This window comes from Fragaria vesca, linkage group LG1, assembly GCF_000184155.1.
Source record: "Fragaria vesca subsp. vesca linkage group LG1, FraVesHawaii_1.0, whole genome shotgun sequence".
NCBI classification, from domain to species: Eukaryota; Viridiplantae; Streptophyta; class Magnoliopsida; order Rosales; family Rosaceae; genus Fragaria; species Fragaria vesca.
Window position 1 is genome coordinate 7,741,463 of NC_020491.1, and position 24,200 is coordinate 7,765,662.

Sequence of the window (24,200 nt, forward strand, 5' to 3'; positions counted from 1 at the left end):
TTTTTCTTTTTTTTGGTTTTTGGTTCGTTGTAAAGGTAAATTTTACCTACTTTGGGTTTCGTTGGTTTCGTTGGGTTTCGTTTGTTTTCGTTTAGTAACCCCCTAAAAACCTACCTACCAAAATAAAACCCTAACCCTTTTTTTTTTTTTTTACCTTTTTTTTTTTTTTTATTTTTTTTTTACCCTTTGTCATTGCATTTTTACCATGGCATTACCGTCCATGTTCTATAATTTGTTGAAGTATTTTTCTTCTTGGTTTAGAGAGGGGAATTTGTTTAACCAAGTTGGACATTTAAGAAATAGATGGGGGTTTAGTTGGATATAGATCATGTAGGACATGCAAAGATTTCCAATAATTGTTCATAGTTTAGTATGTTTGTTTTCTATGGTATATCATGGTTCTAATTAGGTACGACTAAATGATGATTTTGGACTATCTAATGCAACAGACTTATTAACGTACTATATAATCACTCGTATCTTCAATTTTTTTGTTATTTCAGTATCATACGATAAATAAAATAAATTATATTTCATTTGAGTTTAACGAACTAAGTTGTAGTCTAACGGTGTCCGTGTTTAACAATCATGTTTGATGAAACATGTTTATGCTGCTAAAGGTGGGGTGAAAATTTCTTAAAATAACCATGGTAAATTGGTAACTTAACCAAGAAACAACACCCAATTTGGGAAAAAAAAGAGACATTAAGACATGGCACGCCATAATGGCGTCATCAAGTAAAATCGGATAACGACCTGATTTACTTTACGTCTTTACCCGCGGGGAATTTGGTCAACTTGCATCACAACCAATCAGATTCCCAGGACCACAGCCGTCAAAAGATAACCCTAACGACGTGTTAAGGTTTCACCACCTAATCACAACCTTCCACCTGTAACTCACCCGCGTCACCACGCGTGTGAGTCTATCAAACCCCACTCGCCTCGTAACTCTCGCACAAACGGTGGCAGTTAAAAAAGCGCTCAGAGTTAGTTTCAGTCCTAACCGCCCTTTTTTCTCTCTCCCCCCTTTTTGAAAACCGAAGCTCCGTACAATCTATCTGACCCGCCCCCATTTCCACCCAAACGTCGTCGTTTTCGGTCTCAGCCCTAAGCGGCGGAACCCTAAATCGGAAATCGTGAAATTGCAGGTAAGCGAAAGTACCCATTTCGATTCGCCGACGAAAGACGCTTTCTCTGATCGGTTTGCCGCGAAATTCCGGGAAATTGAAGAAGGTAAAATCTTTTAGGGTTTTGCGATGAGAGGCGTGAAGCTGTTGCCGGAGGCGGTTCGGAGCTCGATTCGGTCTGGAGTGGTTCTGTATGACGTGGCTAGGGTTGTGGAGGAGCTCGTCTTCAATAGCTTGGACGCTGGAGCAAGAAAGGTAGTAACTTTTTGGGGGATTGGTTAATTTCGAGTAGGGATTATGGTAAAAGAGGTAAATTAGGTTGGTAAATGTTGAACTTGGTTGATGCAGGTGTCGGTTTTCGTGGGAATTGGGACTTGCTATGTGAAAGTAGTGGATGATGGTCAGTGTTAATTTTCTTCACTGGGTTAAAATTGTTTTTTTTTTTTTTTTTTTTTACAGCTTAATTGTGTGGTTGTAATTTGGTTTTTACTTGTAGGATGTGGGATTACTCGTGATGGATTGGTGTTGCTGGGAGAAAGATATGGTAATTTACTTGTTTTGAATTGTGAGCCTAGTTACATTATGTTGTGTGGATTTGGTAGTTGTTCATAGTATGGTATATTTGATGAATGAGCAGCCACGTCGAAGTTTGGACAATGTTCTGAGGGGGATGGTGCGGGTGGGAGTTTTGGTTCCAGAGGGGAAGCATTGGCTTCGATTTCTGACGTGGCATTGCTTGAAGTTGTCACGAAAGCGTCGGGGAGGCCAAATGGGTATCGTAAAGTGATGAAGGTGTGGTTTTGTTACTATTTTGGGTTTGCTGTTTGTGACAGAATTCTTGGATTTAATGCAGGCTTGGCTCAGGTTGTCTTTCCTGTATTTTTCTCAGGGATCCAAATGTTTGTATCTTGGAGTAGATGACGATAGGAAGGATGTGGGCACAACAGGTAGGGACCTTTCGTGATTCATGTTGTCTTCAGTTGCTTGTGAAGATGTTGAATATTACATCTTGGTTTTATGAAAATGGATTTCCATCAAGCTAACCATAGAACTACCTTTCATTGGTGAATTCCATTACATTATGCCCTAAGAATCACATTGTCTTCCTTATAATTTTACTTGCAATAAGTTGTTTAATCACTTGTTTCTGCTTGCAGTTGTTGTTCGTGATTTGTTTTACAATCAACCAGTTCGGAGGAAGTGCATGCAATCCAGGTTCCACTCTTGGATCACTTTAACTTTTTTGGTTTATAATTATATACAAAATTTGTTCTCAAGTGCCAAAAAACATGATAATGCAATGAAACTGACTTAAACTGCTTTGTGATTTGCATTACAAAATGGAAGCCCAAAGAAGGTACTGGACACTGTCAAGAAATGTGTGCACAGGATCGCGCTGGTGCACTCAAAGGTTTCCTTTAAAGTTGTTGATATAGAAAGGTGCCTTCTAACATACTTCTTGGTGAAGAATTTGTGCTAAGTGTTATTTATACATTTATTTCTCTTTTGATTTACATGTTTGACTTTACATGTAGTGAGGATGAGCTTCTTCGTACCATTCCTTCTCCTTCTCCCTTGACATTATTGAGAACTGCTTTTGGGATCGAGGTCTCTGATGCACTTCATGAATTGAACATAAGTGATGGCAAATTAGAGCTTTCTGGATACCTATCTACTCCTTGCAATTGTCTTGCCATTAAGGTAGAACAATCTGTATTGATTATTTATATTATTAAGTTACTAACTATATACTTCACTGTTATGAGTATCCTTGTTCTAATTTTTCGAACATCTGTTTTGCAGGCCTTCCAATATTTCTGTATCCTTCTCTGCTCATTTTGATTTATATACAATGTTCTCAATAGAGGGAGTGTTCACTGTTTTTGTTCCGAGGGGATCTATATTTTCTTCTCTTGTTTTTGTCCTTCACCCTGACAGATATTAATTCACGGTTCATTTGTAAAGGACCAATTCACAAATTGCTTAATCAATTGGCCTCTAGCTTCGAATGCTGGGACCCAGGGACAGCTGTTGTTGGATCCCACAACAGGAAGAGAAGTAGACCTCAAGCATTCCCAGTTTATGTCTTGAATTTAAGTTGCCCCCACTCATTCTATGATTTGACCTTTGAACCGTCGAAGACATATGTTGAGTTCAAGGTAATTTTTTCTTACTGACATTAAATCTTGCTTTGCATGTCATATAATTCAGGGGTTATTGTAAAAGTGTAGACCGGAGGTTTAGTGTTTAAAAGATAATACTCTATGATCTTGTTTTTCTCCAGGATTGGGTTCCTGTACTCAACTTTATTGAAAAGGCCATTCAAAGCTTCTGGAAGGAAAAGATATCCTATGGTATGCCTATATTCGTAGCTTCTAGCTGAGAGCTTCACATTTTTTGTCTTTTATTTATTTATTTGTTGTTTCATTAAGAGGTATTCACTGCTTTTACGTTTCTAGTAGAACCTGCTTGTCATGGAGCTGATATACGAAGAGAAGGTCGAATGTGGGAGGAACATGACAATATTGTATCTGCAGATGAAAGTAAGAAATAGGTTCCGTCACATTTTCATTTGATAATGGTGTGAACTGTATCTGATGATCTATCAGTGTTAAATTTTTGAGCTATAGAGTTAAATGAAGGCATATTGGTTCAGTTTCCCTTGGATTTTATCCTTTTTTCTTTCCTTCTTAAATGCTAGATTTGCTGGATGTAGATTTGTCAGAAATGTCACCAATAGGGAAAAAGAGAAGCAGGACACAAGATTTTGAGACATCTCCTGACATTATGAAGATTTTAAGTAAAGAGGACAGCGATGTATCTCAGAGGAGGCATGTCAGTGTTCCATTCGACTACTTGCATGGAAATATTGATGATGTCTTCAAAGATCGAGCTAGTGAGATTGATTTTGGTCATGATACTGACTATTCATTTAAACCACGGGATCAGAGTCTTGCTAAATGTATTCTCAGAACAACCCTGAAGAGGGAAAATGATAGTTGGATGTCTGAAATCAATGTTTCACCCGATGAAGATTATATGATGGATAGTGGATGCTCTGCTGCCAAAAGATCCTGCAATGTGGAAGATAATATCTTTAGTTTTAGCAAGGGTTCAGCAGTTATTGGAGTACCACATCATGATTCCAGTAGCGATGTGGATGTCACCTGTGATTTAAGACAACCTTTCCTCAAGAGTTGTTCCTCCCGAGGAAGGCTTCCATCTGAGAGGGATTTGTTTACAGAAAGTGGGATTAAATGTCATAATGATTACATTGGGAGTAAGAGAGTGTGGGAGGGCTCTTGCAACACTGCAGATATTTCAGAAATTGATGGCAGCTGTAAGAGAATGTGTAGTGGTTCTTATAAACGTGCAGAAGTTCCAGATATCCTGTCAATGACTTCATCACCAGGGAGGGTATCTAGTGCTCAGCCCTATCCCAGAGATAGATCAAAGTTTGATCCGTTTGCAGAGTTTGACCCTCTGTCAGGAGCTTATTTGAATTCAATACCATCCTGTAGGGAGCTTTTTAATGACTCAAGTTCAGACATTGGCTCCTACAATCAGACCTCAAAAACTGAATGGTACTCAGTGACGTCCAATCCCTTATCCCAGAGTGCCTATATGGCTTTTGAACCTTTCTCTAATGAAGATTCAGATGAAGGGTGTTACAGATATAAATATGATAAGAGGGATACTGAAAAGTATTTTGTTGATGCTGAAGAATTTGATTGCAGCTTTGGATCGGATATTGTATCAAAGATCACAGAACACTGTGCTGCAGATATAGACTGTGGACTTGATTATGATGTCAAAACTGGTTTTAGAAAATTCCTTCACCAAGACAAAATAGATAGAGAGATTTATACTGGTCACCGAGATAAATTAGCTGATGAGACAGATTGGTTACATTGGCATTCACGCAGCAAAGATAACATATGTATTGACATGCATAATAGACATGAGGAACAGTTAAAATATCAGGATAGTCTTAAGAATCGTATTTCAGTCAGAAGATCGTTGCGAAGCCACTCAGCTCCACCATTACCTAGAAGCAAGAGGAAGTACTTCACTTTAAACCATCCTGCGCCAACAGAAAGCAAACATGATGCACAACCCTTCCATGATTCAGCTACTTATCCAGGTATTTTTATGTGAGTTGCCCTTTTAGAATTGTCATCTTATGCAGATGCCAGCCAGCTAATACCACCTCTTAATGTGCAGAAGCTGGCACAATGAAGGATCTCTGTCAACCTCCTTATGGTAGTCATCAAAATTTGATGACAACTTCTGTGGAAGATTTATTGTTAGACACCAGGTACTTGACCTTCAATTGTTTTGTATTTTTGTACCACTCATATTATATTTTCTTTCAAGGGGCAGACTTTAATTTTGATTTTACCAAATTTTCTTTTGGACCAGATGTGAAGAATCTCAAGATATTAACGCTGGTGCAAGCAAGATGCAAAGATTGGAAATGTTTGAGCAATCTAAAAGGTCTGAGGTTCAAGCCATGGCTCCAAATAAAGGTATCTCACTTTCTTATCAGAAAATGTAATTAACAGTTGATTGAGCTTGAGCATTGGTTATTATAAGATTTCTTAGCATTTGGTGGTCAAATTTGGCCCTAATCCTAGTCATTTTCAGAAATTATATCCAAGAATCAAGATTCCCTGAACTGCGGGACCAAATGGCGGAATTGTTGTCCCCAAAACACAGTAAGTAAAATGTTTTTGAAAGTCTGATGCAAAAGATGTGTTCATTGCTGTACCATCTTGCCTTAGAAATAAAAATTAGATTCATTGAATTCGACTTATAACTGTGAATATAATATATGATGCAGAGCACAAGTATAATGCATGGTAGTCAAGCTGGAAATGATATACTTGACATATCTTCCGGATTCTTGCATCTTGCTGCTGATTCATTAGTTCCTGAATCTATCAATAAGAACTGTCTCAAGGATTGCAGAGTTCTTCAGCAGGTGGATAAGAAATATATTCCAGTCATGGCTGGCCAAACACTTGCTGTTATTGACCAGGTCCATTTCTTGTATAGTTTTCTGGATATCTTTTTCAAGTTTTGGAGTGGGATTATGCTTTAAAAAGTGCATTTGTAAGTTTATTGTTACTAAGGGAACCTGCAGTTCACTTCACTTATATATTACAAGGTTACAAACCTACAATAGAGCTTTCATGCATCTAATCGACTAATCAAATAGTTATACTCTCCCAAAAATGGCCTTAACAAAGAAATTGAATAGAAGTTTCTATAGGATATCTTACTTGCTCAAAAACTTAATCACAAAACAGTCAGTCTTGTAAGTAGACTCCCTCATGTATATACTTGTACATGCAGCTGTTAAAGAAACAGACTTGCATTCACATACTGATCTTGACACCTTCGAACTATGATATTGACAAGCACGCAAGTGCAGCCAGAGTTCTGACTTAAGCAGTAATTAATTGTTTTCTACAGCATGCTGCAGATGAAAGGATCCGATTGGAGGAGCTGCGTCTGAAGGTCTCGATTTCTTCTTTTTTCTGTTTGATATCTTGATTTGGTACAAAAGTGTGTGTGCGCGCGTGTGTTTGTGTGTGTGTTTCATAATTTTTTTGTGTGGCTTACTTAATTACTTGAATACATAGGTCTTGTCCGGAGATGGAGAAGCAAAGACCATTACTTTTCTGGATATTGAACAAGAGCTGGTATGTAGAGTATTTTATGCTACGTAAAGCTTCAGTGTCCAACTTTTCACGAATTTTTGGTTCTTGTTGCTATAATACAGATGCTGCCGGAGATTGGTTACCAGTTACTTCATAACTATGCTAAACCAATAGAAGAGTGGGGTTGGCGCTGCAACATACATGCTCAAGATTCAGGGTCTTTCAAGAGGTAATTTATTCGTCCTTCCTGGTATGCTTATCCAAAAATTTGATATTGGTCTGAGCATCCAGCATTATGAACATTAACACAATTTCTTGGTAGATAATTTATTGCTGATTTGAGGTTAAGGGCACCAATGTCTGGCATTTACTTATTGGTGTTTGACACCATACAAGATGATAAACTCATCTATTAGAGACTTTAATTGCTCATTTAGTTTTTTTAGTTTTTTATACATGGTTTTGCAATATGATGATAATTTGCAGACTTGTTATGGATCAATTCTACAGATATATTTACATTATTCTATGAGAGAACCATTATATTTCTGTTAGCCTGATTTTCTTGGATTGATATTTAACAGGAATTTGAATATCCTTCACAGGCAGCCAACCGTCATCACACTTATTGCGGTGAATTATCATCACTTGTCTTCTTTAATTTTTCTATTCACCATCTTTTGAGCTCAAAACCTGGTATTGTTTTGTTTAACTCGGGAGTATGCTTGAAAATTATTGTTTCAGTCACTTTAAAAACTGTAATGAAGCCACCTTTGAAAGTTATTAATTCTATCTGTTGCATAAATGACATTCAGGTTCCGTGCATCTTAGGTGTCAATCTATCTGATGTTGATCTTATGGAATTTCTTCAGCAGGTAATACATATATATATACAGTACTGCCTCGTTGTATGGTTTTCCTTTTCCCTCTGATGTTGTGTCCGAGAATTCCCCTGATATTCTGTTCGTTCTTTAGCTTTCTGACACAGATGGATCATCAACAATGCCACCGTCTGTTCTTCGGATCCTAAATTCTAAAGCATGCAGAGGTAGATGCCTAGTCTTATACTCAGTAGAGGCATCAGGTTTTGTTCAATGATTGGGATTGGGCTTAATCATATTGCAAATAACCTGAATTGTTTAGCTTACATATACATTGATGACTTGTATGTTGATGGTTTTCTTTCATTCTTCAGGTGCAATTATGTTTGGGGATTCCTTGCTACCTTCAGAGTGTTCCCTCATCGTTGATGAGCTGAAGCAGACCTCATTGTGTTTCCAAGTAAATCATCTTCTCAAGCTACTTGTCATCTCAGAGAGAGAAACAGAGGCAGGCTCATGTTATTCTCGAATATTAACACCACCTTGTGATTTGTTTTGCAGTGTGCTCATGGTCGACCAACAACTGCCCCACTAGTAAATTTGGAAGCGTTGCACAAGCAAATAGCTAAGATTGCATCTTTGAATCAGAAGAGTGGTGCAGATCAAGGCTGGCATGGATTACATCGACATGAACTTAGTCTTGCACGTGCAGAACAACGTTTAAACTCGGCTAGAAGCTAGAAGGATGAGAATATCATGTCTACAAGTGACATGTTCACTTTCTGAACTGGATTTACATTTTTGGATCCAGATGTATAGCTTCCTTCCTAAACAAAACACAACAGCAGTTGTTGATCATGTAATTACTTACCTTTTCACATGAAAGAAAGCCTTTTTCTTAAAACCAAGTGTGATTTTCTTAATCAATAATTGTTTCTAGTAATGGGCGGTTTTAAATCACAAATAATATTAATGATTAATTTGATGATGCGTAGTTATCCTATCCATCTTTGGTGTCAAAGGCACAATTGGTAAATTAAGATTTCAATTTGCCTATTGTCCCAACGAGACAGTCGACACCTGCAATTATTTGCTTTTGTTTATTTTGTTAATCACAGCTTACCAACCAAAAATATGCGATTTACTATGATTTTACCAAGATGCTTTGCGTTTGAGACAAATCCAAATGTTCTCCTTTGTAAAGGTCATGAATCATTACCAGTCTGGTTTAACCTGCTTTGTTTTCTCCTAGTAAGTCGGTTGATATACAAGATTAGGAAGTCATTCAATACATACTCGTGATCCACAAAGTAACAGTATCTGAAGCAACTGAATCATCCATTGAGCAAGCAGCATCAGCCTCAAGTCATAACGACAGCCAAAGAAACAAAAGACAAGAGAAAGGGGAACAGTTTCCAGTTCTAAATGAGATCAACTCGAGCACTGGTTAGATTGCTACGCCCCAATGTCGCATTACCAAAAGAATTTACATTTGATTTCACCTACATCAGAAAATTGTACAGTGTGACTTCTGTAACTGATTGAATAAAGGAATTGCCTCTGGTCTTGTACAAATCACAATCTCTTCATCATCCTCCCCATTCCCTGACTGGAAATAGAAGTTGTACCGGTTGGAATCCTAGGGACCTGATTGATCGTGAGAGTTGCTTGAGCGCACCAAAGTTCGAATGCAAACTTCATGATCCTCATCATCCGTCTTCCCTACATGTGTCTAAGCTTTCTTTACTACCAGTAGCAGCACACAAGGCCTTCCAGATGGGGACCAACATTTTCATAGGGGGACGTAATTCCTGGAAAACGAATTCAACTTTCACAAGCCAAATAAAATGATGGAACTTAAAAGAAAAGCATAGGTTCTTTTAAAAACTTATTAAAGAAGTTACAATTTTAATAAGTTTACATATGCTATTTTCTCAACTTGATACTACCCATAACTTATTAAAGAAGTTGCTCCGAACTTATATCTGCAGTTTCCAAGAAAATAGTGTACCTTAAAAACTAGCACCAAATCTGCTTCTCCATGTACAATGAAAGACAGGCTCCAGTAACAAGTAACGGGAGTCACACATTCTAGGAGCACAGGTTTCAAGATCTTGTCAATGGGAACAAAGCGACGAGTAACTTTTCCACTATATGGAGAGAAATGGAAAGAAGACAAAAAAGATGATTAGGAAAATATCTGATTATACAGAGTTGTAAAGTTGACATTAATCATGCAGTCCCACCAAATTGAACTCATTACATAGAATGTAACCAAGAACCAATGTATAAAAAGCTACCTCTTAAAATGTGTTTCAAGTTGAACTCCAAAAGCTGGCATAACCACAACGGACTCTGTCATTAATACACTAGACGAGATGAATACACAGGATATAGCAAACCTTCTTGTAATTGCAAAAATACACAGTAACAGTTCAAAAAACCAAAAGCGTGGGTGCTCACCTTTTGTAACACTCTTCCAAAGCAACTTTACAAGGAATGCATCTAAAAGGAAACTCCATAAAAGAATGATAACTGAACCGCCCTGTTGTTTGTAAGATCATCGTGTCAAGTTGGTGTCAGATATATTTTGAAAACAACGGATAAACATATATGGAACTTTAGAACACTAGTACACCATGAAAGTTTACTGGTTTCTGCATATTGTGATTGTAATTACAGATACTATATTCATTCTAGTAAAATTGGCATATGCGACATAAACTATTTTTGAAGAACACGTTTTTCCAATAAACCAATATGAACTGTGCAATAGGAAACAGCAATAACAAGTTAATCTCACCAAACTAACTCATGTTCATATGCTCCTTAGCTTATGCTTGTTATCAACAAAACAATATGGTAGGCTAGACCTCAGGAATAAAGACTTAAACAGCAGAACAAAGCCTTTGTACAAAAATATGTCAAATAAGAGGAAAGGGCATACCTTAACTAAGAAAAGATGGAAAGCGTTTGCTAGAATAGCGAGAGCGAAGAAGTAGACTAAGAACCCCTTTGCACCACTCTTTTTAACAATGACTTGGTGCACGTCAACTGCTTCATTAGGCCACTTGGAGCCATGTATGTACGTATATCTCGAATTACTTATACAAGAACTCACCATTCCCCCAAACTCACAAATTCATATATAATCTGTTTCCTTATACCGTCATCTGCATTTCACAACACAGCCAATCACTACAATTACCAAATAAGGAACAAACTTTATTCAAGATCCTATACTATCTAAGCTTATCTGTGTTATACTGCAAAAGTTGATTTCAACCTACTAAAAATCATAGATTCCAGAATTGCCACTGGGCCCTAAATTACAATACTTTAGCAACATTTCTAGAACTGAGCAATCACATAAGCATTTCTAACGATTCTTTCCACAATTTCCATGAACCAATTGAAAATCAAACATGAACCCAAAATTCATTATGGGTAAAAATGTAAGCTTGGCTCAGATTTTGCAATACCAAATCAAATTGGCTATTGGGTATGAAATTGGGGTTGAATTGAAATGCATGGTGTGCCATGAATCTAAATACCTGAGACGGAGACCTGGTTCGAGCTCCACGCCCTGAAGCTTCTCGAATCTTGTTCGTCTCCCTCTGTTTTCTACAAGACCCAATTCAATTGCAGTGTATGAGACTAATGAGCAGCCAGAATGGTGCTAAAAGCACGAAAGTCTTCGTCGTGGTTGAGCTGCAATTAGGGTTTGCGACACTGTGTCTCTTCTGATCGAGCAGAACCAGTTTGGCTTCACTCTGTTGCGTTTCATGCCAATTTTGGCATACAATATAGTAATGCAAACTATCTAGTAAATTTTATTTTACCTCATACTCATTAAAACATTGTAAAAAAAAAAAATAGTAATAATGAAAATTAAGAAATTTGAGTTGGGAAAAATTTGATTTGAGGGTTTTAATGAAGTAACCAAACAGTACAAAAATGTGAAGATGTAGGAATTGTTTTCTATTCATTGTAAGTTGTCTTGGTATGGAACACATCAAATTCATATCAGAATATTTGAATGCTTACATTGATTAACCGACATACGACATCAAAACTTATATATCATTATTAGTCAGTATATTTGAAAGGTAAGAAATTTTAGAGCCAACACACTCGTGGAATAAGTTTAAGAAAACGAAACTGGAAACATGTTTTAGAATTTACACAAACTAAGGTGTTTGATTTGATGCTTTTTAAACGTGACTTGGAAAAGTTTACCTTTTACCACATTTAAGAATTTGAATGAACATAAACACATAGTACAAACCCTTTCCATCATTCATCAACAATGTTACACTAGCAACCAACCAGAGGGGTCCAAAGCCAGTCATGTTTTACCTTCCGTATCAACAAAATCACACCAAATAAATCATGTAAGTCACTCCTAGTGACCTTTTCATAATTGCACTAACAACTCCTGCTGGTGAATGCAATGATTGATGATACACTTTATTTAGAACCCAAGTTAAAGTAATCTTTTTCCCCTAATTTGATGCCTAGATGCAAATGTAAATGTAATACCTCCACATCCAAATACTCAAAACATTTTCTTGCTAACAAAGATACTATCAAACCAGACCCAAATACTCCATTACATATTATTGCTGTTAACAAAAGCTAAAAGCACCTAAAGATTGATCAGTCAAAACACAAAACACAAATGGTAAATTCTCATATATCCCCCATGCTATACTATATCTATCTACCCTCCAACTTAAACTGAGATGGAGCCATAAATCTGCTAAGGTTAGGCATAACCAAACATCAAAACTCAATCTGGGCTCTCTCTTCAGGAAAATATAACTTGTCACATGCTGTAGTCTTCTGCCTGCTGGAACAGATTATAGCTCCCTCCCACTTCCATCTTTCCTGTCATCAACTCATTGCCTCCTACAACATTGAAGTTTGGAGGTAATCGAAACTCAGATAGAAACAGTAGCAATCATAATGGATACATTACTTTCTGAGCAGAATCACAATGAGATGTGTAAAGGGTATTGAATAAGTTGATGTTAGGAAAGAATGAAGTTTAGAACTTTGAGAATGGACATTACTTCAGCAGAAGATTGACCATATACAAAGAAATGTAAGGGATGACCCCAAGTAAAAACAGTTAGGCGTTGTTCAGATCAATCAAGTAATGATACTGATTATTGACAACAGAAACTCTCTACATGTATGATGTTTTATATTAACTTACTTGAGCTTGATAGCACTTCATCATAGAATGACATATGGCCTAAACCTCTGGACAGCCTTAAATCGCTGCTCGATGCAAACATTTTGTCTTCTTTAATGCCCTGTGGATCCAAGAAATGCAGGTCAGAACTCATCTCAGGGTTCTGAAAGCACAAATCTTCAGCCCTTTGGGCTGATATGTTCTGTTGGGACTGTAAAATTTGATCCTGAGGTCCTTTTTTCTTGTCCTTGGGAGAGTCAACTTCAGTCTCCACTTCTGATTCAGCATTGTTGGATGTTGCATTCTGTTGCTTCCTCTTTGATCGAGCACGCCTGTTCTGAAACCAATTATAAACATTGGTTTCAGATATTTGGCCATGCTGGCTCAGTTCAGAGGTTATCTCCTTGATCTTTTGCTTACTTGGAGTTCCATTCCCTTGATCAAACAATTGCTCCAGAATCTGTAGCTGCACCGGTGTTGGAGTCCAGCGCTGTCTGGCAGTTATTTTGTGGCCAGAAGATGTCATCAGTGGATCACAGTATAGATTTCCCATCCTGACTCCTGAAAGAGCGAAGAACACAAGTTTTCGTTCAAAGCAAATATGGCATCTTCCGCACATTCAATGATTGCAATCACTAATAGTTTGTAAAATCAAATTCACATTAGGTATCTTATTAATGTCATCAACAGAATCAATTGTCTTTGAGATCAGTTTCATTTCAGAAAGAGCTAATTATAATGAAAATAGCTTCCTAACCCATGTATGCTTAGTAAAGCTATTGTGTTTGTTCTTCCTTCCAAGAAAAAGCAACCACAAATTGGCTGAAGGAATGACCAACTGAGCTGAAATCAAAACAAAACCTTTCAGAATGTGTATAAGCCTAATTGAAAAGGAGTTTAGATCCACAATTCAATTGAAAAGGTTGAACATTTCATATGAAAATTAACTAATATACATAGTGTCCTAGAATTTTACTCATAAAACCTAAGTAAGGAAGCCAAAAACCAACCTATCATATTAGCAGCTTTTCAACAACCCAGTAAGAATACAGATCAATGTTAACAAAGATCACCCGAGACCAATGAAGCTGAGAAACAGACAAGCACCCACAAATGAGCACAAGACAGACAAGAGTGCCAACCTTCAAGTCTCAAAGGAGGGTATCACATGCCATTCAAACCAAAACAAAACAACTGGGGGTAAACTATCAAAACAGAGAAAAACCCATCACAGAAAACCAATTAATGAAGCTATTTGAGTTTCACGCCCACTAAATGCAACCACTCACAAGGAGTAAAGTTCCAAACTTTAACACTAAAAACAGTTTAAGTTCATCTCAACCAAATGCAACCACAAACACTTCAAAGTTTAACCAAAATTGAAGAGAAAAAACAAACCTGCAAGATCTTGCTGGGCAGTGAGGTTCTTATGCATCTCAACAAGTTGCTCACAAATGGTAGCATAAACCGCAATTTGCTTTCTCAGAGTCTCCAATTGCTCATCAGTCATAACCTTCACAAACCCCACACCTCCATTGCCATTGCCATTCCCATTCCCATCAATCTCTTGCTCCTTCTGCTGGTGCTGCTTATCCCACTCCATCATAAACCTCTCTTTCTTTCTGCTTTCACTCTCAGTCTTTGTGTTTGCAACTTTGCAAAGACTAAAGAGTAAAGGAGCAAGAACTAGGATGACAATGATAACGAGAAAGTAAAGAAACAGACAAAAAGAGGCAGAGAAATTGTATAAAACACCAAAGACTTATTGAATGAATATATTGGAATTTGGTGGGTGGTAGTATTCCCCTGTGAGTCTGCTACAGCATTCCCTTTTTTCTTTGATTTGTTGAATAAGATCTTTGGGTGATTTATTATAAGTTGCAACATTAATAAGAGGTGTCATTATCAAAGATCTTATCTTTTGAGTGAAGAATACTTTCCCTTACAGGTACTATATCCTACAAGTATTTCTTGTGACCTATTACGGCTGTGAAAACAGAAAGAGATCAAGAAGATAGAGACTATAAACTATCTATCTATATACATTATAGGATCATTGTCTGTACAAGGTACTCGTTAACTATGTGCTTGAGGCAAATGGAAACAATTATGTAATTATTAAGCCGTCCACACCATGAGTATTGAGTGCAAGATAACCTATTAATAACGGAGTATACCTAATAAGAAACCCTATTAAATTTATAGATAGATGTTAATATATAACCGATTAACTCAAATGTTCTGATTCTAAAATAATATACAATAAATCTTATCAAATAACATGAGTTATTTCATTTAGATATAGAGATACATAAACTTAACATCATGCATTGTTATACTATCTTAAATTTTGATAATGATAATAAATAAGGATATCCCATAAAGATAATGCGTCCCTATAATTTCTCATATATAATGAAATAGTGGAATATAGGATTATTATCTGCTAAAACACCAGATCATGACACGTACGTGATTGAACCATGATCAATCATCAATGGCAATAGAGTAGGGAATAGAGTGATAGAGTATACCTGACCTGACAAAGACACAACTCTGTTTCAGATTGATTAGATTAGATTGGCTTTGGAGCACCAGAGCAGCAACTGCCAACTGCCACTTCCCTCACAATTACCTGACTCCCTTTCTGTCAGAGAAACTGGATGTTTGGAAACAGTCACTTATTATTGTACTTGCACATTAACTTGTACCTTTTCTTGGACTTGGCTAAAACCCTGCTTTATTTATATTAAAATAGTCTCTGTGTGACTGTGTGTATATATTTGATGAAATAGTCCAACTAATTAACTTACTTATAAAATGAGTAACTAAGAATCTACATGCAAATTTCGCCTGTCAAACTTGTACATATTCTATGTGTTTTTGTCACATATATGCATGTGAACAACAAATTCATGTGTGACATGACAATTTTTAAAAAGGGGAAATTGCAAAATGCAGTGTATTAGGGACATAATCCGTGGTTTGATGCTTCCTTTTTTGTATAATAAGATTTGTGATTGGGACTAAATGCATGCATTGTTGGGATTCCTAGAGAGTAATCATGTATTCCGTTTGCTTTGTGACCTCTATAGTCTTGACTTAGAAAATGGTACTCTGGAGAGATAGGTCTCTGAGTTTGGTACAAGCAATTGGACTGGAGCGCGTGGAAATGGTTTAGGGTACATGATTAAGGTTAATGTCACACTTTTTTGAATTGTTAATGTGACAATTGGATTCATTAGGGGGACATGGCATGTGCGCCTCCACCGTCGCCACCAAGTCAAAAATTGAGGCCTATCCACAATAGTAACTAGGTGATAATTGGTACAATTTTTGGACCCAGATTGGTGCACTCGTTTTCAACGATGACATGAACAAGTTTAGAGGGAGCAGCGTGAAACTTGAGTTGAGCATGCTGGTTGAAACTTGACGATCATGGGTGCGCTAGACCATTCAGCGAAAGTTCTATTGTATTTCAGTGTTAGAGATCCGATCACTCATCATTTTATTGTTCACGTCACATGTAAAGTTAACTTAAAAGATTTTCGTCTTTAAAATTTTAATCGTCGGAAGTAACGTAGAACATCATGTCATTTCGCCTTGCTAATATGATCCGAAAAAGAAGAGAAGGAAAACTAGAAATGATACAAAGACCCTAAAACAGCAGCTGTGGAATTGTCTGCTTCTTGTTAGGGCATTCTACTGTCAATTATCAGCACAACAAACCAACTGCCCCATTAGATTGGGGAGGAATTCCTTTTTTTACTGTCAACAGAATGATTGGAAAAGTAAACATACATGTTACTAAATGTACACTGTATAACCCCCAACTACTCAAAACCCATTTCCCATCTATATCAGATATCAGCAAACCACACAGATGAACATATATACATGCACACTCTCAAGTCTCAGCTATATCAAACAAACATGGGAAATCCACAGTTTTGGATACCATGTAAATCATGTATTTACTTTCTATCATTTCATTATATACGCCACTCTTTCCTAACTCAGACTGGAAAACAAAACGTTTCAACCTTGCACTCCATCAAAACTTCATATCATTCAAAACTTCTGTAACAAGATCTCTCATAATCAGAGTTTCAATCTCTCTTCCAAGAATATTAACGTCTTCCTCCACCAGTTCTGACCACAGCGAGGATCCCAGATCCCGGGCAACTATTTCATCCAGGGAGTGACAGTGTTTATCATTTGGAGGGTATACATAACGATAGATAATCCCCCAAACAGAATCTAACAACTTCTTACCACGTAAAGGTGGCAGGGCAGAAGAGTTGATAGCTTTTCTTCTGAATTTAGACATGTTTAATGGAGGTCCAAGAATAGTTGAAAGAGCTTCGTTCAATAAATCAAGGAACAACTTGTGATTTACCTTCCCATTGTGATCTTTGGTTGAGTTATCGTCTGCACTGGCCAGCTTTTTATAAGATTCCTCCACTTCTTTGAACACGGAGAGGCTGATGGGTTTCCCAGACGTGTCATATCTAGAAAAGGATTTCTCGAATGATCCATCGTACAAACCAGAAGCAACAAGCAAATCTTTTATGTAAACCTCTGCCGGGTTCTCTAGTCCAGACATTTCAGATTCGACCACTTCTTGTTCACCTGATGCATCGTCAGGCTCATCAGACTCAAGTTGATTCAGTTGTCTTCTTAGTTCTGTAGAATCAATAGAAGATGATTCACATTTCAGGTCTTACACAGAAAAGCATATTTGTTATCTTGTGATCTGATAAGGATGGCCAAATATGTAAACCTTGTTGATCCTGGAACCGTTACATTGGAACTAAATGGATTTAGCAGAATTGGGACATATTAATACTGTAACGGTCATGCATGGAGCATAAACACAGACAAGCACACAATAAAAAACTCAGGAGTACTGTCAATAAGCATGTATCATATTCATACCAACCACCAAATTTCATATTAAGCACAAAAAATATGTAGAAAGAAATTCATACCACTTAGATTATCGCTGATGTCTCTGAAAGCCTGTGGCACAAATCTGTCATCTCTTGGAGTTGCATTTGGAGTCGATACTGGACTAAGACAATCAGCTGTCCTGCAAAAATCGTCCTGAGCAGTGCTGCAAACAGATGCAGGACTAGGAGGCACCTCAGTGAAATTATCCTGAGACCAGAACAGAAGAAATGACATTAGGATACAAATTGAGCCTATTGAATCCGAGAATAATACGTAAAAAGCATAGGGAAAAGAAATGTCTCTTACATGTCTCTCTCTAGAGTTGGTAATAACTGTTGGACCACTCCTGATGTCATTCACAGGGTAATGTTCAGTATGGCTTGATTCAGTCACTGATTGAATTCTTTTTCCAAACAGTCTTCCCTTAAGAGTAAAATTGTATTTGAAATGGGAAACCTTTTCTTTGAAATTGAACCTTTCTTTCTTCTGACTCTTCATATCCAAGGACACATGTTCAATGGCTTCATGCTTTCTCCGAATGTGAGCACCAGTCAAAATGTGGCGGTTCTCCAGAAGAAGCTTCCCAAATGATGTTCCGGATACTGGGGCAGATAAGGACCTAATGAGATTTCTAGGGGACAATTCTCTATCCAGCAGCTTATCGTCATCTGATCCATGCCTGAAGGATCTGGTTTTCACATGGTCATCTTTCACCATTCCCCTTCCCCAGAAACTCATATCTTTTTGAGCTTCCAAAGTATCTCCCACCTGCTTTACTTTGAACCTTTCATAGTCTAGTGCAGATGACCCGTAGCTGCCAGAAGAAAATACAGGAGAATTAAATCCGGTCTCTCTTTCTGAAACATTTCTTAGTCTCTCTAACAGGAACCTTCTAGTATCTCTATGTATAAATTCTGGGGATCCTGCTCTATCATATTGAACTTCACTTCTGTATGATCTTGTTGATTCTGATCGAAGCAAATTCACTCCAAGATCCCTAGTCACACTTTCTCGGACATGGTTTGCAATATGCCGAGCAATTTGCTTTGGATCAGATGGCTGTTCACTAAATGGGGTCTCAATTCCACTTCCTCGGACAACTGAACCCCTTTTATGCACCTTCCCTTGGAGTTCACATCTCAGTCGGTCCTTCACCTCCTCGAGAAAATCTTCTATACTACCCCTCTGATCTAAAGTGCTTGGAGAATTGATCCAAGTCTCTTCATGGTTGCAAAAGCTATCAGGACCAGGTTTTAAGATAACTATCCTTGTAGGAGTTGAAGATATGTTCACTCTCTTCCTGGAATTCAACAAGGAGGATTGCTCAAAGTCTAAGCTCTTGGTTCTGCTTTTTGAAGATAAAGATCTTGTGTACTCAGATGGGAATAAATCCATTGCATCTACACGATGTGACGAAACACCTCTTTTGTGTGAGATTTCTTTTACACTGTGATCTATTCTTTCCATAGTCTTCTCAATTGTCATTTGCTTGGATTTTGCAGAAACTGCTGTCTTTTCCTTGTTGAGATGCTCTTGAGCAAGCAACTCTCCTGATATGCTGTCATTTTCGATAATCCTTGAACATTCCTTAAACCTGGCAGCTTGCCATGCTTCAAATTCTTTCTTGAACTTCTGTAGTTCCTTCTCTTGAGGATGCTCTTCACGCCTTGGTTTTCCAACTTTCTGATCTTCACACCATCCAGCATCCTCTGTGCCATTATTTTGATAGAATGAATTGAGATCCAACTCTCTGGATGAATTTAAGTCTGAAGAGACATGATCAACTGAGCTCTTTCCATTCATTTCCTTCTTTGAAGACTTTGTTCTCCTATATTCATGTTTATTCTCAATTGGCTGAACTGCTGATTTTATATCCACTGGCAACATATCCATCCCCATAAGCCGTGCCACAATGCTTGGTCCATTGTGCCTGGTACTTGAGCGTTTGGATATTTCCTCATTGATCAATTTCTTCATTGAACTTTCAAGTGGATAATTCTTTTTGGGACCAACTTCTTTCACCTGATACAACTACAGAGATCAGCACACAAAAATTTATCAAAACAGTAACTACAGAGAGGGAGCGCTACAACCAAACGTTTACATAAGATATGCTAATTACTCATGGGATTAAGTGTATGGATCAGAGTTGAAACTTTATTCAAATTGTCCTCCTTTGGCCTGAATTTTCTCACAAAGTCTGACACGACCCAACTTAATAGAATAAAACATAGTAAGGAAACATGTTAAAATTAAAGGGAAGATGCATGATGCATTTGAACGAAACAATCAGATTATATAATATGCAAGCAGAAGACGAAAACAGAGAGTTTTTCCTGTAAGAGTGTGAGACAGAACTGTTGGACCAAATCCAGTAGCAGGTGTATGACAAGCTGGAAATTATGTAAAGCTTCACACCAAAGACTCACAATGCACCATGTATCACAAGAATCACACATTTTGGGGATTTGAAAGATTCACAAGAATCATATTAGTACACAGCCTAAAGAGAAGCAGACCACTCTAAATCCATAATAAAGCACAAGATTACCGGCAAATCTCCCATGTCACAATAGCTCTGAGAAGTTTCTACTTGCATCTCCAAGCTATTTCGTGGAGCATCAAGGCCTGCAATGTGTTCAAAACATCTTAATATATCAGATTATTCACATTCTCCTGATATAGATAAAAACCTTTCCAGAAATAATTTCTCTAAAAGACAATCACTGTGCCCATGTTAAGACTTCCATGACTAATAGATACAGATTTTTTTAACATACGAATCAATAAAAATTAATTTGCTGATCCAACCAGAAATCATTAAAACTATAACTGGCAGTTCTTCTCATTTCAGATTGAAATGATATCCAATCAATCCCAAACCAGACCTTCACTATTTCAAGTTGTATTAAATGAACAATAGAACTCACCACCATCATGTTTCTTATGCACAAAAAGCTTCCTGGCCATGCTGCCTTGATTGAAATCAAAAAGGTGCAATAAGCCTCCCATGCAGTCCCTGGATCTACCAGAAGGATATCATTCTCTTTGCACTGTCTATGTCTCTTTACCCCATCAAGTACCCAATGTCAATGTCTTTCATCCACCAAAACAATTCTCTGACAACTCGCGCAGTCGAATTTAGCCTGCAAAAAACCAATACAAGCCCAGATTTCAGTTTAATGAGCAGAACACATCAAGCAATGCGTATCTAGCACACCTACTCAATAATTTACAATTCCAACAAACATGGTCCACCATATGAGTTCTTTCTTTTGCATAACGAAAAGCAGACTACAAACCAAAAGAATGAGGGGCCAATCCAGCAAACAAAATCATTGATATGAAAGAACACTAATTGCACATAAGACTTTAAATCAATCATCTCCACTCATACACCGAAATCCCAGAAAGAAGGTAAGGATTTAGCATAAAGAAATAAACTTTGCTGTGAATTCCCACCAATCTATTCAGTTTAACCAACCCTATAACCAAAATTCATCAATTTCCAAAACCCAGAATCTGTTGTGAAATTTGAGAAGGAAAAAAAGTAAAATGCAATGAAAGAAAAAAAGTAAACTAAAAAAGCTTGGAGCTTTTATCTCACTGTGTTCCTGGTCTTGTTTCGTAGCAACCAAACCAATTCAGTTTGACTAGACTCATAAACAGAATCTCATCAAACTCAAGAACCCAGTAACATTTTCAGAACTGTGAGAAGAATAAATAAAAGTAAACATAAAAGCCTGACTAACCCAATAAAAGCTTGAAGCTTGTTTCAGAGGAGCCAACCGAAGTGTCAGTTTCAAACTCAGTTATGGCTTTATGGGATGATGAGGTAGATTAAGGACGGAGATGAAAGTTAAGTGAATGAACGAGAGAGATTTCAAAGCTTCCGAGGAATTGTGAGTTCGATTGGATCGTTGATTAGAATAATGATGATAAAATATCTTCAATAATAAAAGTGGAACAGAGAAAGCTACTGCCGCTTTTGGTATGGCTGGAAAGAACCGAGGCTTCCATCTCCTCCTATTCCCACTCTACTCAATTCCACACATCTTTTCTTACTCTGCTTTTTCATTCAAATTCTAATGCAAGATAAAAGTAGCTAGCAACCTCAACTCATAGTCTCATATCATTGGAAAAATGGTTTAAAAAGCAAGAAAAGTTACAAACTTTATGAACTCTGTGACACTCTCCGATCTTGATTTATCATGTATAATTTATATTTTTGACTGATTTCATACTACTATGTATAAAATTAACCTTCTTAACATATTTGAGTTCGTGCAAATTAAAACTAAACCCGCGTACACGTATCTTGATGATTAATTGTTGTGTCCCGGCAACATTACATCAAGCAGTACTACTCCATTGAAAATTTGAAATGTGCAAGAGACATGTACCTAAATGAACAAAAACAACATCTCGAATATGCCTTGGGAATTAGTCAAACTTCCAAGATAGACACCCCACAAATATCAGGCACACCTAATTGCACCTTAACCATGTGTATGCGTCCTATCGACTCTATTGCTCGGATTTATCATTATTATAGATGTTCTCTTAATAATTGCCGTAAAATTGAATGTGACAATTATTAAGAGATGTCACTTATTATCAATAGTGACCAAGTCCCTTGAGAAATTATCAACGTATATAATACATGGCTTAATGTCGAATAGAATGTTTAGGGGAAGAAAATCCCAACAGAATGCAAGGTGGAACAGTTTATTGCTCATTTGGTTGTTCCAGATGGTCACCACTGGGTACTAAAACACAAAAACAAAAACAAAAAAATTCCAAAAATATAAAGAAATGAAAATGGAAGTGAATATTTTATGGATGATGATCCAAGATTAGAAATTAAAATATAAGAGAGATGGATGGTGATTGGTTGTAGGGTTTGTAGTAGCACGTAACGAACAGCTCAATGACAGTTGCTTTTGCGCACGACACCTCCATTTGGCGCCTTCACCATCATCAACCATCAACTTCCAACAATAACAACAAGAAGAAGAAGAAGAAGAAGTTGTGTGCCTAGCTAGCTCCATTTTTATATCATTCTTCTTCTTCTTCTTCTTTGCTGCCTTCTACAGCACACAGGTGCGCTTATCACACGCTTCAGATACAGTTCGGATCCTCACAGAATCCGGGTTCTTAATTAATAGACTCACCAGGAGCTGCTTGCCGGGGACTTTCCGGCGAGTGTCTTATCATTTTTCTTCATTAGATGGACTAGATAAATTACATGTCAATTGTCACGTCCGATATGATAGTTTTAATAGTTACGTTTTGGACAAGATATTCAGTTCAAGCATGCGGAAAGTTTCTTTTTTTTCCCTACTTCTTTTCACCATCTCACCTATGTGCCAAGTCCGTCAACTAAATATGTGTTCACATCATTCTGTTCAACCACATTTTTATTATTCTCAAGGCGAATTGTACACATCATGTGATAGATTGAAGATTGCAGACAGTGAGAGGGTTCAAATGACCCTTCTCACTTTTCCTTACACATGATAGGTTGATACATTAGTATACTTCCATATTTATATTACATAATTAGTGTAAAGTTTGACCCTTATTACATACGATTTTTAGACAATTTAAGAAAATATCTTAAAATATGAGCAATCGTCATGGATTGCTTAGCGTAAGACAATTTAAGAAACAAGTCCCACCGTCACTCCCGAGTGAGGAAGATTTTTTGTTTAGCGTAATATTACTATTAAATTATGACTCTCATAATTTATTTTTCTGGCTACGCCACTAGTTGCAGATAGTTAGCTAGACATATAAGTTTGTGGAAGAATGGAGTTGTGTAGGAATACTCCGAGTAAAATTGGTGGGTTGATCTGTTGATGTTTAGCAGCAAAGTAAAAGTAAAAGTAAAAGTAAAAGTAAAAAGATGAGCACAAAATAATCCATTAACCGAAATAAGAATGTAACAGACATGCAATAGTGTAAGAGATATGTAACAAAAAAGAAAATGATCGACCCATACAATAGTCTAGTTTAGGAACTCAATCAACTCGATCTAATTAAATTAAACTGAAGTACTTGATCTCTTGCCGAAAACCAACAGTCAAATTCAGTCGATACATGTAACACACCAAAGTTTAGCTGGAAATGGATGATTTTTGTTCTATATGAATGTCCTCTTTAGGAGAACTAACACCCCACCTTTGATTCCTTGAACACACAATGTGCTTCTCACATCAGTCACATGACCAAAATTACTAAACAACAAGATAGCCTATTATTCTGCAAACCCGTGTAAAAGCAAATCTGAAAAGCTCATAAACCCTTATCCCATACAACATTACAACTCATTCGATCATGGTTTCGCTAACCCGAGTGGGGCAGAAGCCAAAACCCTCCCATGATCACAATGATGCCCAGAACGCTCTCTCATGTGCTCCAAAGCCAA

General features: G+C 37.2%; 4 protein-coding genes across 4 annotated transcripts; 1 reads left to right on the forward strand and 3 right to left on the reverse strand.

Moving 5' to 3' along the window:
• Positions 1–1,171: 1,171 nt before the first annotated feature.
• LOC101304814 lies at positions 1,172–8,484 on the forward strand. The gene is made up of 24 exons (XM_004288985.1): positions 1,172–1,385; positions 1,479–1,530; positions 1,627–1,674; positions 1,768–1,922; positions 2,020–2,077; positions 2,288–2,345; positions 2,478–2,570; positions 2,666–2,793; positions 3,132–3,289; positions 3,415–3,484; positions 3,563–3,673; positions 3,832–5,274; positions 5,355–5,448; positions 5,553–5,659; positions 5,778–5,848; positions 5,974–6,171; positions 6,609–6,653; positions 6,779–6,848; positions 6,887–7,025; positions 7,381–7,429; positions 7,612–7,671; positions 7,772–7,844; positions 7,992–8,077; positions 8,179–8,484. The coding sequence occupies exons 1-24, from the start codon at positions 1,260–1,262 to the stop codon at positions 8,356–8,358; spliced, it is 3,672 nt and encodes a 1,223-aa protein (XP_004289033.1). The 5' UTR covers positions 1,172–1,259; the 3' UTR covers positions 8,359–8,484.
• A 458-nt stretch (positions 8,485–8,942) lies between these two features.
• On the reverse strand, positions 8,943–11,407 carry LOC101298059. Its single transcript, XM_004287674.1, has 6 exons — positions 11,172–11,407; positions 10,565–10,790; positions 10,081–10,162; positions 9,918–9,972; positions 9,629–9,767; positions 8,943–9,428 (listed from the first exon to the last, which is right to left on the reverse strand). Exons 2-6 carry the CDS (start codon positions 10,739–10,741, stop codon positions 9,327–9,329), a joined length of 555 nt encoding a protein of 184 aa, XP_004287722.1. The 5' UTR covers positions 10,742–10,790; positions 11,172–11,407; the 3' UTR covers positions 8,943–9,326.
• A 766-nt stretch (positions 11,408–12,173) lies between these two features.
• Positions 12,174–14,559, reverse strand: LOC101298356 (WUSCHEL-related homeobox 13-like). The gene is made up of 3 exons (XM_004287675.1): positions 14,216–14,559; positions 12,839–13,378; positions 12,174–12,528 (listed from the first exon to the last, which is right to left on the reverse strand). Exons 1-3 carry the CDS (start codon positions 14,421–14,423, stop codon positions 12,446–12,448), a joined length of 831 nt encoding a protein of 276 aa, XP_004287723.1. The 5' UTR covers positions 14,424–14,559; the 3' UTR covers positions 12,174–12,445.
• A 2,005-nt stretch (positions 14,560–16,564) lies between these two features.
• LOC101305113 lies at positions 16,565–20,914 on the reverse strand. The gene is made up of 6 exons (XM_004288986.1): positions 20,701–20,914; positions 20,322–20,398; positions 18,822–19,792; positions 18,077–18,746; positions 17,809–17,977; positions 16,565–17,503 (listed from the first exon to the last, which is right to left on the reverse strand). The coding sequence occupies exons 1-6, from the start codon at positions 20,780–20,782 to the stop codon at positions 16,872–16,874; spliced, it is 2,601 nt and encodes an 866-aa protein (XP_004289034.1). The 5' UTR covers positions 20,783–20,914; the 3' UTR covers positions 16,565–16,871.
• Positions 20,915–24,200: the final 3,286 nt, after the last annotated feature.